Source organism: Pan troglodytes, chromosome 2 (genome assembly GCF_028858775.2).
Source record: "Pan troglodytes isolate AG18354 chromosome 2, NHGRI_mPanTro3-v2.0_pri, whole genome shotgun sequence".
NCBI classification, from domain to species: domain Eukaryota; kingdom Metazoa; phylum Chordata; class Mammalia; order Primates; family Hominidae; genus Pan; species Pan troglodytes.
Window position 1 is genome coordinate 168,162,296 of NC_086015.1, and position 14,038 is coordinate 168,176,333.

The 14,038-nt window shown below is 33.0% G+C and overlaps 1 protein-coding gene across 2 annotated transcripts in view; it reads right to left on the bottom strand.

The window, feature by feature from the left end:
* SI (sucrase-isomaltase) overlaps window positions 1-14,038 on the bottom strand; it is a 97,245-nt gene that overhangs the window by 24,335 nt on the left and 58,872 nt on the right. For both annotated transcript variants that reach the window (XM_001159286.5, XM_063806569.1), the window contains 6 exons: window positions 12,664-12,792; window positions 11,874-11,984; window positions 9,728-9,790; window positions 6,038-6,154; window positions 4,672-4,759; window positions 3,575-3,713 (listed from right to left, as the gene is read on the bottom strand). In XM_001159286.5, coding sequence (XP_001159286.2) covers window positions 3,575-3,713; window positions 4,672-4,759; window positions 6,038-6,154; window positions 9,728-9,790; window positions 11,874-11,984; window positions 12,664-12,792 — 647 coding nt within the window. The remainder of the gene's footprint in view (window positions 1-3,574; window positions 3,714-4,671; window positions 4,760-6,037; window positions 6,155-9,727; window positions 9,791-11,873; window positions 11,985-12,663; window positions 12,793-14,038) is intronic.

Below are 14,038 nucleotides of genomic sequence, written 5' to 3' on the forward strand. Positions count from 1 at the left end.
TTTCAATTTTTGTTAAGCTACATACTTTCAACTCAAAGCGCATAATTTTTGTCAATAAGATCATCAGTCAATTTTCAATATTTTTGTTCTTTTTAATGTCTACAGTTTTAGTTAAAGTAAATTTAGCTGTGGATAATTATGCCCCAATATTACGTTCCAGCAGGGTTAATCAAAAGTAACATTTGCCCCAGTGAAAAGGCATTGTTCAATGCCAGTTTATTCACTCTTAAAATAACTTAGTGTTTTATTTTTGGATTTGGTGAACAAGTGAGTTTTTGGTCATACATTCATGTATTCTGAGTTGATTAAGAGTTAATTGCTAGAAATAAGATAAGTACGTTTTACTAAGCGAGAAATTTTATCCATACTCTTCAAAATGCTTTTTATTCTTTTATCAACTTCAGCTATTTGTTAGAACAGAAGTTTTCAACCCTGTCTGCTCATTAGAACTGCCTGGAAAGTTTTAAATATTCAGATGCTTAGGCTATAAAAGAGACCAATTAAATAATAATTTATTTAAAAATCACAAGCCTTCTGGTAATTGCAAATGAAAAAGCATACAACAGATATACAAAATATAAAAAGCAAGAAATCAAATAACACCAGAGAAAAGGGAAATAAGAAGAAATGAAAGAGGAATGAGAAGACCATTAAACAACCAGAAAACAAATAACAAATGGTGGGAGGAAGTCCTTACTCATCAGTAATGAAATTGAATATAAATGGATTAAACATTCCAATCAAAAGACGCAGTGAAAAGACAAACCACAGAATGGGAGAAAATATTTGCAAAATAATCATTTGACAAGGGATTAATGACCAGAATATATAAGGAGCTCAAACAACTCTATAGGAAAAACTTCTAATAATCTGATTTAAAAATGGGCAAAATATTTGAGTAGGCATTTCTCAAAAGAAGACATACAAATAGCAATCAGGCATATGAAGAGGTGCTCAACATCATTGATCATCAGAGAAATGCAAATCACAACTACAATGAGACATCATCTCACCGTAGTTAAAATGGCTTTTATCCAAAAAACAGCCAGTAACAAATGCTGTTGAAGCTGTGGAGAAAAGGTAATGCTCTTTCGCTGTTGGTAAGAATGTAAATTCATACAACCACTATGAAAAGCAGTTTGAAATTTCCCCAAAAACTAAAAATAGAGCTACTATATGATCCAGCAGTCCTGCTGCTGAATATGCATCCAAAAGAAAGATATATCAAAATGATATCTGCCCTCCCATGTTTATTACAGCACTGTTCACAATAGCCAAGTTTGGAAGCAACTTTAGTGTCCATCAACAGATGATTAGATAAAGCAAATATGGTACATGTATACAACGGAGTCCTAGGCAACTATAAAAAAAGAATAAAATCCTGTCATTTGCAATGACATGTAGGAAACTGGAAGTCACTAAATGTTAAATGAATTAAGTAAGACACAGAGACAAACTTCATATGTTCTCACTTATTGTGGGTGCTAAAAATTTTAAAAAAGCAAAACATTGAACTCATATATATAGACAGGAGAAGGATGGTTACCAGAAGCTAGGAAGGGTTGTGTGGGGGTGAAGGGAAAGCAAGTGTTATGGTTTGGCTTTGTGATCCCACCCAAATCTCATCAGGGATTGCAATCCCCACCTGTCAAGGGAGCGACCTGGTGGGAGGTGATTGCATCATGGGGGCGGTTTCCCCTATGCTGTTCTTGTAATAGTGAGTTAGTTCTCATGAGAGCTGATGGTTTTAAAGTATGGCAGTTCTCCCATCACTATCTCTGTCTCCTAAAGTCATGTAAGATGCACCTTGCTTCCCCTTCACATTCTGCCATGATTGTATGTTTCCTGAGGACTCTCCAGCCATGCAGAACTGTGAGTCAATTCAACCTCTTTAAATTGCCCAGTCTTTAAACAAACATCTTTAAATTACCCAATCTCAGGTAGTATCTTTATGGAAGAGTGAAAATAGACTAATACAGCAGTAATGGTTAATGGGTGCTATATATATAGTTAGAAAGAATGAATAATATATACTATTTGATAGCACAACAGGACGATAGTCAATAATAGTCAATAATAGTTTAATTGTATACTTAAAAAAACCTAAAAGTGTAATTGGATTGTTTGTAACACAAAGGATAAATCTTGGGGGGAAAAATCCTTCTGTTTTCTATGAGGTGATTACTGTGTATTGCATGCTTAGTATCTCACTCACCCAATATATATACCCACCTACTATGTGCACATGACACTTAAAAAAATCTAAACCCTAAAAAGAAAATCTCCAAGTGATTATAATATGTAGTCAAAAGCCAGGGATCTACAACTGCAGTGTCTAATATGGTAGCCACTAATTATCTATTATTTCATATTTAATTATTGTATACTACTACTTAAAATTAAATAACTTTAAAATTCCATTCCTGAGTCACACTAGACACATTGTTCCATGGCCATATATGGCTGGTAAGTACCACATTGGCACCCAGAATTATAGATGATTTCTATATATTTATTTATTTTTTCAGACAGGTTCTTGTTTTGTTGCCCAGGCTGGAATGCAGTGGTAGGAGCACAGCTCATTGCAGCCTCAACCTCCTGGGCCCAAGTGATCCTCCCATCTCAGCCTGCCAAAGTGTTGAGATTACAAGTATAAGCTGCTGTGCCTGGCCAGAAGATTTCAATCATTGCAAAACTTGTATTGGAAAGTGCTAATAAAGAATTGATTTTCAGTGAATGGTCTGTATTCCATCATCATTGGCCTTACATAAAAGTTTGTTAAAAATGCAGATAATTAGTATGATCATTAATATTTGAGAAGTTCATTAAAAGGGCTCTAATTTACTAATAATGAATTTATTTATTTTATGTTTTTATTTTTATTTTGAAACAGAGAGTCTCGCTCTGTTGCCAGGCTGGAGTGCAATGGCACAATCTTGGCTCACTGCAACCTCTGCCGCCCAGGTCCAAGCGATTCTTGTGCCTCAGCCTCCCGAGTAACTGGGACCACAGCTCTGCACCACCACTCCTGGCTAATTTTTTGTATTTTTAGTAGAGATGGGGTTTCACCATTTTGGCCAGGCTGATCTTGAACTCCTGGTCTCAATTGATCTGCCCGCCTCAGCCTCCCAAAGTGCTGGGATTACAGGCGTGAGCCACTGTGCCTGGCCTGACAATGAATTCAAATAACAGATTTAGCCAAATGTTTGATGCTTTATGTCTTAATGATATCAAATTATATGTTATTAATTAATTTATTAATATTAATCCAATATTATTTATTGAGCACCTACAATTGGCCAGGCACTATGCTGGGCACATAGAAACAAAATAAAAATGGTCTAGGATTTATTTTGGAATAGTATAGAAATTAGAATAATAACAATAAAGATATTTGGATAAATTAGATAGAAAAACACATTTTTTCTAAATGCTATGAAGGAAGAAGTTACAGAGAACAATTGGGAAGTAAAGAGATACAAGAGAAGATTGTCGGGACTGTTAAAATGATAGCATTAAATGTAAGATCCAAAGAATAAAAGAGTCAGAGAGGATAATTCAGAACATTGCTTACTCATGAGTAGGTTTCATCTGTGACCATCCATAGAGATTATGAACATCGTAATGTAAAACTGATGTTCCATCACTAAGAATCTGCTCAGCTTCCATGCAAATTGTTCTGAAATGTAATCCATCGGTTCTTTTTGTGAGTTCTGGAAAGAATCAATGAAAAAATATTAATATATTATACAGTGCCCTACAATGAAACGTGTAACTCATAATTATGTATTCCTTGACAAAGAAATTAATCAGTGTTTTTTAAAACCTATGTATATTTTAACCATTTGTATACTTTGTATGAGTTAATTATCAACTTAAAATGGCCTGAAATTGTAACTGAATTACATGAATTAATAAAAACCTGAAAAATAAGTACACTCCTCAATGTCTACTCTTTCTAGTGCATTTAGATGGAGAACACTGATTAGAGTTTTATTAAAAATTCACTTGGTATCATAAAGCCCAGAGTTTAAGGGCTAGGCAAATGTTATAACACTGCCTTTTGATCCACATTTTCTCAGTTTAAGATTTTTTTCCAGAGTTTTGCCATCACTTTATGTGCTAATAGTTTGTGACGTTTTCTGCCTGCATAAGAGAATGATGATGAATATGAAACATCACATTCATCTTCATTTCCTTCTATGTCAAAGGTAAACAGATAAGTGTTAGCATTCTTTCCCTTATCCTTAGTAAAGAAACACTTATAAAAACTTCCTTTCAAAATAATTTTATTTTTTATCTTAAAGAGTATTTAACATTTTTTGAATCTGGGAAAATTATTAAGCAAACCAAAATAACAACTTCAAACAAATTTAGAATTGTGTTCATGTAGATAAAATATATTCCTTGATTTTTTTCTCAAAATGTTGTTAAATAATATTGGTAATGGGTCAAGGTGTGGTCCAGTGTGTGGGTGGGTAGTGAAAATTGGGTGTGTGAATCCTATTCCCTACATTCTATATATATCGAACTGATTTTTTATATATACATATATATATTCTATATACATATTCTATGTATAGCTAACTGATATATATCAGTTTATATTATATACCTATTAATATATAATAATAACATGATAATATCAAAGGCATACCAACAATATTGTACCTGGGAAATAAGGTGGATAATTTAGTTCGTCATTTCTGCATTGATTAGTAGTTGTTCCATTTACAAAACTTGATGGCTCATTCATATCCTTAAAAAAAAGATGACAGAAAAAGGTAAACAAAAAATAAATTTACAATGTATATTCTCAAAAGAGCTAGTTCAAAAAGTAAGTAGGTTAACATATTTGAACAATGTTATATATACTCACTATTCTAAACAAACAAAATTGTAAAACATCTCAATGATATTAGTTTATCTCATTGATTGCTTTTTTCAATCAGTTTCCTTTTGAAAAATAAAATGTTCTGTTTTCTCTGTATTATGCTTATACCCATAAAATAGTTTATATTCATATCTTTAAGACATAGCATTATAATAATATGTGCCCTATCATCTCCTTCCCCTCCACTCCTGCCCTGAGCCTGATATCAATTGCGTTTACTGCTAAAACTACAAGATATATTAATAGTTTACAAATGCAGATAATTTCAAGAAGTATCTCTATTGAGTACATATCTCAGAATCTCAGTAGTCATATTTAAAAGAATCATGATCTAAATAAATAAGTCAGCCACCATTTAAAATGGATTGCCTCCACCTGAAAAAGATAATTTTCTCTGGATCCAGATGACATTCTCAGGAATATACTTAAGACAATCCCTTATGTTATACCAATTGATACATCTAATAAACATAGATGTTCCATGAATTTTTAAACAAAATATATGCTTTATACAATCTTATATCTACAAAGTTTCCACATAGTGACAGCTGTATAAAGCTTTTTTCAATTTAAAAAATAAGTAAACTAATGCTTTACACTGGAAAAATCAACAAAGTAAAAAATTTTTCCTCCGGAAATTGAAATATATTATATAAAATTTTCTGTATTAAGCATTTACTTGTAGCAAAGTAAATTATTTTTATGCTATCTCAAAAAATATATTATTAAAAATCTTACTACTAACATTTTAAGGTTACATCAAAAAAGAAACTTTAAAAGACAATGTTACCAAATTTAAGAAATTTTTATCTCTCATACAAACGACTAATGGTTATTTAAGCCTGAGACTTATTCCTATATTAAATAAAAGTGAAATTAATATTTACAAGGATTTATTAATATATAGAATATTTTGCTTTTTGAATTTAGCAAATTGAAAAAGTCCAGGAAATAGCATCCATACATATAAATTTAATTTTTGAAACTTTAGCAGTTGTTTGCGTAAGAAAGTTCTGTGGGGGAAAAAGGTGGACTAGTTTTCAAATAAAATATTTTGTTGACATTATTTGAGCCAAGTACTAATTTTGCATAATCACTGCACAATAAATAACTTAAAACATAGATTGTTCAAAGCTTACTTACAATCCACAAACCATCAAACTTCATCTTTTCATTGTAAAAGTCCACAATTTCTCTGGCCCACCACTCTGCTGTGGAAGTCCTGAAGAAATCTGGGAAAGCTACATGAGCTCTGGAAGCCTGTAAAACCAAAATTTAGGCTCACATGTGGAAAGTCTTAAGAGAGATTATATACATATAAATCTGACTGTATTTGACAGATTCACAAGTCATGTATGACTGATAATGAAGGAAATTGACATCAATCTTAATTACATAAATGTGTGTGGTTTCTTCCTCAACACTTCAATAGAGTAAAGAGGGACATCGGTGGAGATAATAGAGCCATTTTGGAATCCTATGTGAATTATAAAGGAACAGTTCACAACCCACAAAAGCATTATTTTTAGTGCTTCCTAGAGTAATGGGGAAGCTTTTTTTCTCTGTTACTGCAGAGCCCATACTTCAGGTTTACCTTTGTGGAGCACAATGAAACAGCAAAGGGCCATAGTATAAAGCCTGTTTTTATATAGCTTTCTCACTTCCCAGAACCATCTCACCACCCTAATCAACTGCTTCTTTTTTTGTCTCTCACATCTAGCCCTTCCCATCCCAGCAGAGAAGAGGTGTTTTATTCCAATCTCTACTAAGAATATTCCCTACTTGCCAGTCGAAACATAAAAGTTCCAGTGTCAGAGTAACCGTGTGTTAGCAAAAGATTGACCTGCAGCTAAGTTAATTGGGTATGTCTCAAAAAAATGACATGACAAACTGGATGCTTTTTTGGCATATGCTAAGATTCTGTTGTAACTGCCTTAACAGTCTTCTCTATGAACAGGATATCAGAGGACATACAGAAAATGCAGAGAGTAGGGAATATAGAGATTTACAAAATACATACGATGGATTTTGTGTTTTTTTAAGATAGAGTTTTGCTCTTGTTGCCCAGGCTGGAGTGCAATGGCACAACCTCGGCTCACTGCAACCTCTGTCTCCCAGGCTCAAGGGATTCTCCTGCCTCAGCCTCCAGAGTAGGTGGGATTACAGATGTCCACCACCACGCCTGGCTAATTTTTTGTATTTTTAGTAGAGACGGGGTTTCACCATGTTGGTCAGGCTTGTCTCAAACTCCTGACCTCAGGTGATCCACACGCCTCGGCCTCCCAAAGTGCTGGGATTACAGGCGTGAGCCACCGCACCTGGCCTATGATGAATATCTTCAAGAGTAGAAAGGGACTTAATTTTATCATCTTACCCATTAATTACATTTTACTCATAAGGATAGAAGGCTTGGTGGGATTATATTGAATATTTTCTATGCAAGGATCTCCCGTATGATAATTAATAACAAATGGTAGCGCCAGATCTTTTTCATTAATTTTCACTTTTCTGCTCTTTACATAATTCATTTTTTAGTTTAACTTATTCTATTAGCTGGCTGCTTCTATCACTTAAATAAAATCATTGATTATATCCAGAAAATCAATCAGGTACATGTAATCCAACACTGTTGTTACCTTTTGTGGAAGACAATCCCAGGGAATTCTGCATAAGCCATTCTACGTAAATTGACACTGTCCTCCAACACCTATATAAAAATCCATGCCTGTGTCTCTAGTGGTTCTCAAGAATAGTGGGTGGAACTCAAGTTGAAATAACACTTTTTTCCTCAATGACATAGTTCAGTAGGTTCAATTATCTGACTCTGTTTTAGAAGTAGTTTTGGTAAGTTTTAAGCTCCTAAATTTTTCACAGTTACCTAAACTTGTATAATTTAATGATTATAAATTCATCTGGCTAAAAGAAGGATCACCAACTCTTAGTTTTGTTGATATTTTCTATTTATTTTGTGTTTTTCTTTTAATTTTTACTCCTCTAATCTTTATTTTCTTCCCTCTACTAACTTTAAGTTTATTCTTTTTCTAATTCATTGAGAGGTAATGTTATTTATTTGAGATTTTTATTATTCTTCATGTGGGTGTTTCATGTTATACACTTCTCTCTTAGTACTGCTTTTGCTGCATCCCAGAAGTTTTGCTAAGTTGTATTTTTATTTTTGTTTGTCTGAAGAAATTTTCTAATTCTCTTTTGATCTTTTCGTTGTTCCACTGGCTGTTCAAAAGTGGGTTGTTTAATTTCCACGTATTTTTGAATTGACTTATTTCCCCTCTTTTTCTGATTTCTAGTTTAATTTCATTGTGGCTGGGAAAGATAAATGGTATGTTTTCTATCTTCTCACAATTTTTAAGGCTTGTCTTGTGACTTAACATGTGATCACTCTTAGAAAATGTTCTATGGGCACTTGAGAAGAATGTATATATGGCTGCTTTTGGGTAGAAAGTTCTATGTATGTCTGTTAAGTCCATTTGGCCTACGGTGTTGTTAAAAACTGCTGTTTCTTTGTTGATTTGCTCTCTGGTTGTTCTATTTATTATTGTTATTATTTATTTATTATTGTTCTGTTTATGTATTATCATTTATTATTTATTTATTCATTATTGTTATTATTTATTTATTATTTATTATTATTCTATTTATTATTGAAAGTGTGGCAACAAAGTCTTCAAACAGCATTGCTGTTTCTCATTTCAATTCTGTTAATGTTTGCTTTAAATATTTAAGTGCTTTCATGTTGGGAGCAAATATTTATAATCATCGTATCTTCCTAATGAATTGGCCCTTTTGTCATTATATAATGACTTCTTTTGTCTTTTGTGACAGTCATTGTCTTAAAATGTATTTTCTCTGATATAACTATAGCCACTCCTGTTCCCTTCTGTTTATCATTTGCATTTAATATCTTATTCATTCCTTTTGCTTTCATGAATGAATGTTTAGGATGTTATACTGAGTGAAATAAACCAGTAACAGAAAGAAAAATGTTGTATGATTCAACTTACATGAAGTATCTAAAACAGTTAAACTCATAAAAGCATAGGGTAGAATGGTAGTTGTCCAGCACTGTAAGTGGGAGAAAATAAGGGCTTGCTAAGAAATAGACACAAAATCTCAATTACGCAAGGTAAATAAATTCTAGAGATCTGCAGCACAACATTGCCCCTATAGTTTACAATGATTTATTATATGAATAAACATTTATTAAGAGGGTAGATCTAATGTTAAATGTTATTGCTGTAATAATTTTTTGTTGTTGTTGTTTTGTTTTGTTTTTTGAGATGGAGTCTCGCTCTGTCGCCCAGGCTGGAGTGCTGTGGTGCGATCTGGGCTCACTGCAAGCTCCAACTCCTGGGTTAACACCATTCTCCTGCCTCAGCTTTCCAAGTAGCTGGGTCTACAGGCTCCTGCCACCACGCCTGGTTATTTTTTTTTTTTTTTGTATTTTTAGTAGAGATGGAGTTTCACCATGTTAGCCAGGATGGTCTCAATCTCCTGACCTCGTGATCCACCCACCTTGTGGCCTCCCAAAGTGCTGGGATTACAAGCATGAGCCACCGTGCCAGGCCATAACTTTTTAAATAAAGGAACGATTGCTTGGATTAAATAAAGCAAAATATAAAATTGCTTAATAGGGTGACTGGTACTTTGTTATTTAGGAAAATTAGGTAAATTTTATCTAAATATGGTCTGATATCGATAATTTAAAATGGCCATCTATTTTTAAAGAAAAGCATTCAAATTTAGTTATTGATTAAAATAATCAAGTCTAAGTTTTGAATTTCTTTTCATTGTATAGTTAGCCCGTGTAAAACTTACATTAACAGCTTCATCTTCCGTTAGAGTTTTATCTATTGTTATGTTGGGCAAATCTGGCCAAACCTACAAGAGACAAGACATGGAAAAGCCGATCAAAACATAGTCAGCATGATATGATTGCTATGTAGATGAAGTGTAATGGAGTATTAGAGGCATATTATTAACTCAAAGTCTTCAGATCTGTAATCCCTTCAAATCTCATTATTATTGACACACATATCATTTGCGAACTATTCCCATTTTCCATGTTAGTCTACTCTTTAATATGGCAAATACAAAATAGCATTGCCAACCTTTATGGTAGTTAGTGATTTTGAAAATAATACATATAACCAAAAGGTTCTGGTCAAAAACTAATATGAAAAATATGTTAAATTTAATTTAATATAGTATATTAGAATTATTTGTAGAATTACTCCAGGGTTAAAAACTAAAAACAATAAATCTTTTTGTTTGAAAGGAAGCAAAGATCCGATTGAATAATGTCATGCTGAATCAAACAACCCAGTGATTTTCAGAATTAGTACTAAATCCTCCTCTCCCTTCATCCCACCACTATTCCCAGCCTGACCTCATTGCCTACCAACATTTTTTTTCCTTCTACTCTGACCAGAAACACACAAAACAGAGCTGAAATTCAATTTGCTGAAAGCTCTGGAAATTTGGATCTATATTGTAGAAGTTAGAAAGTCCTATATAAAAATATAAATAATCCACCAAAAAGGGATTATTTACAAGGCATTAGCTGATGGTAGAGAATAGTGCTCTAAAGGAAGGGGAGAAATGGTAGAAATCTGACAAAATGTGTAGAAATACAGAATGAGGAGAAAGTAGGAAGTTAAAAAAAAAAAACCTTCTGGATTAATATGCCTCTCAAGTAGCTGGGGCTACAGGCATGCACCACCATGCCTAGCTAATTTTTAAATTTTTTGTAGATACAAAATCTCCCTATGTTGCCCAGGGTGATCTCGAACTCCTGAGCTCAAGCAATCCTCCTACCTCAGCCACTCAAACTGCAAGCATTACATGCATGTGCCACTGTGCCCAGCCCTGTCTATATTCTTCACTCAGCTTTCTCTAATGTTAACATGTTATATAACAATAGTGAACTTATCAAAACCAGGAAATTAATGTTGATACAGTACAATCAACATTTATTGAACATGTTTGCATTTCGCAGATTTAATCACTAATGTCTTAATTTTGGCCCAAGATTCAAAAAGCCTCTCACATTTCATTTAATTGTGTCTCTCATCATAGATTTTTATTTTTTTATTTTTATTTTTTTTTTGAGACGGAGTCTCACTCTGTCCCCCAGGCTGGAGTTCAGTGGCTCGATCTTGGCTCACTGCAAGCTCCACCTCCCGGGTTCACTCCATTCTCTTGCCTCAGCCTCCTGAGTAGTTGGGACTACAGGCACCCGCCACCATGCCCTTCTAATTTTTTTGTATTTTTAGTAGACGGGGTTTCACCACATTAGCCAGGATGGTCTCGATCTCCTGACCTCATGATCCGCCCGCCTTGGCTTCCCAAAGTGCTGGGATTACAGGCGTGAGCCACCGCGCCTGGCCCTCATCATAGATTTTTTTGAGGGTGTTATCATTGTTGTTCATTCTAGTTTCTACTATGAGATTTTTTTTCTTGATTGCTTTATATAAAAGCCAAATCAAAATATTTTTGTAATATATTAATATATCAGGTCTGAATATACTTGCTTATATAAAATACAGTGAATTATACTTCATGATCTAAGTTTTAACTGTAAGTATAGCTGTCAAAACATGTTGTTGCTACTATTAACAATATGTTTTCAAGAGAAGTGAACATTTAAATAACTTGCAGTACAGAATAATGAGTAGCCATCTTACTAATGGTAGTTTTATAATAAATTACAAGTGGTACCAATAAATATAATAAAATATGTCTTAAAGATGAAACAAATCATATTTGGACATGTGACTTATATGAATTCTTTCTTTGTGTCTAATTTGGATTGAACCAAAGACTCTACATTATTTTATTAGTTATTAAATCATTACATTTCCGTATAGCTCTACTGAATGTTTTAACTTTTACTAATTAAATGGAAACTTTCATTGAAATATAATTTTTGTATTTATTCTATTTCAAGATATCGATTTAGTACCTTTGCCCAACAAATGTCATTGGTGTTTGGCCATTTGACAAAGACATCATTCTGCTGTCCTCTTTCAAATGCAGGGTAAGTCTTTGTTTCATTTCCTGAAATTGCTGGATCCTAAAATTAAAATGAAATATAAACAAGGTACACATGAAAAAAGCGTAACTACTTGGACAGTGATTATGAAGCATAAGTTTTCATTACTACATTATCATAATAATGTGCTCTCACATGAAATGACAAATGATATAAACATCAGTGTTCTAGCTAGATTACCCTCCAAATTTCTTAGAAGGAAATTCTAAGGACTCCTGGAAATGCATCAGCTATCATTTCAAGAAAGATTAGTAGAGGTTTTTATTTTGTTTTTATTTCTATGGTGACATATCTGGCTACCTAGCTTACTTCCTATAAGATAGTGATAAAAAAATTATCTTCACTGAATCACCAATCTGAAGGCAAATTTTTAAATATGAAAAACATCAGAAGCAATCCCAGAGAATGAACTAATAATTGTATAAAAATAGAAAGAGGCCAATCTGTAGCTTGGATGATAACTAGAAAACAGCTTCCCTTTAACTCAGCTTTGGCTTTAAATCTCTAGGGATATACCTAAATACAAAGGTAGCTGATCACAACCCATGCAAATAAAATGAAGTGCTAAAGGAACAGAGTTTTAGATTTGGGAGTGTTACTCAAAGTTATATACTTTCTATTTTGAAACATCTTCCCCCACTCATTTTAAGTGAATTAATGGAAACAAGAAATAAGACTCAGATAAACTCCAAGTACTGACCAGGATAATAATGTATCTCATTCCTTCTCCTCTTATTTTGTCAACAAACTGAGGAAGGTCCTGGAATGCTTCACCAATTGTAAAGTCTAGCTGCCTTTCCATGTAGTCAATGTCTGTGTACTGAACATCCTGAAATACACAAAAATTCATCAAAGTAGGGCAAAAAATACAAAATAGTAAGTGTATCATATTTTATCATACTTATAAAAGTAACAGCAATATGAAAGTTTGAGTTCCTCCTCACTAGATCCTAAAAAGAATTAAGTGGTTTAGTGATCAAGGAATAAAAGTAGCATGTAAAGATGTAAAGTTTTCTAAGAACAACTTTCTATAAATGTTCTGTTTTGTCAACAGTTCATTTAGTCATTTTGATTTAGAGGTAAAAACTGTTCTAAATTGGTATATATTATGTAATCCTCAAAGGAAACAGAAAGACACTGAGCAATAGGATTTATGATACTATGAAATTAGGTTAAATGACAAATAGGACTTTTGTACAGTATATACAGAAAGAGATGTTGCTGTTTCCGGGAACTATACAGCAAATATCGGGTAATTTCAAATAATTCTAATATTGGCAAAAGGAGTATTAACAATTACATCAATTACTATAATCTTGTTCTTGTAATATCCATCAAAGTCATTTTTAGAATAACAGCCCTGCTTATCTAAGCAAGAATTGCTTTAAGATAGGTAATTGCAAGTATGTTTAAACCAACAAATATTTGAATTATATCATGGAATGTTCAATTTAAGCCTAAATACAAAATTTGTTAATTATTTTCTGTTAGTTGACATTATCTCAATTTCTTCTTCTATGTGTTATAGAAAGTATGGTCAATAATGTATACTTCCTTTTAAATAATAAATTTCCACTTGCATGTTTCTGTATTGTCAACATATATAATTAATTTCCCATACTAGTAATTCAGGAACCCTATATTGGACCCTACTATAAATACCAATGTCTTATAATGAGGTTTTTCTGATTTCTCTTAGAATAAACTCATATATCAATCCTTCTATATTTTAATGTTTAGGTGTTAGCAACAGCATCCCTAGGATTGCTTAATTTTGATAAAAAATGAGGAAATTCAGAGATTGATCATTTGTGGATACTTTGGAATATTTAGCTTCCCGAATATTGAGTGAATCTGTATTATATATTACAACTATTATCTATTCCAGGGCAAAAAAAAAATTAGTTCCACCTCCAACTTGTTCTCTGGTTGATGATACAGATTTCTTATCTTATTGACGATACATATTTCTGTGAACTTTAACATGAAGAGAACATAGTGACTGCCTGTACAACCCAGAGTTTGTGAGAGGAAATCAAGTGCACAGTGACTTGTTTAGCACAACACAGCATGAT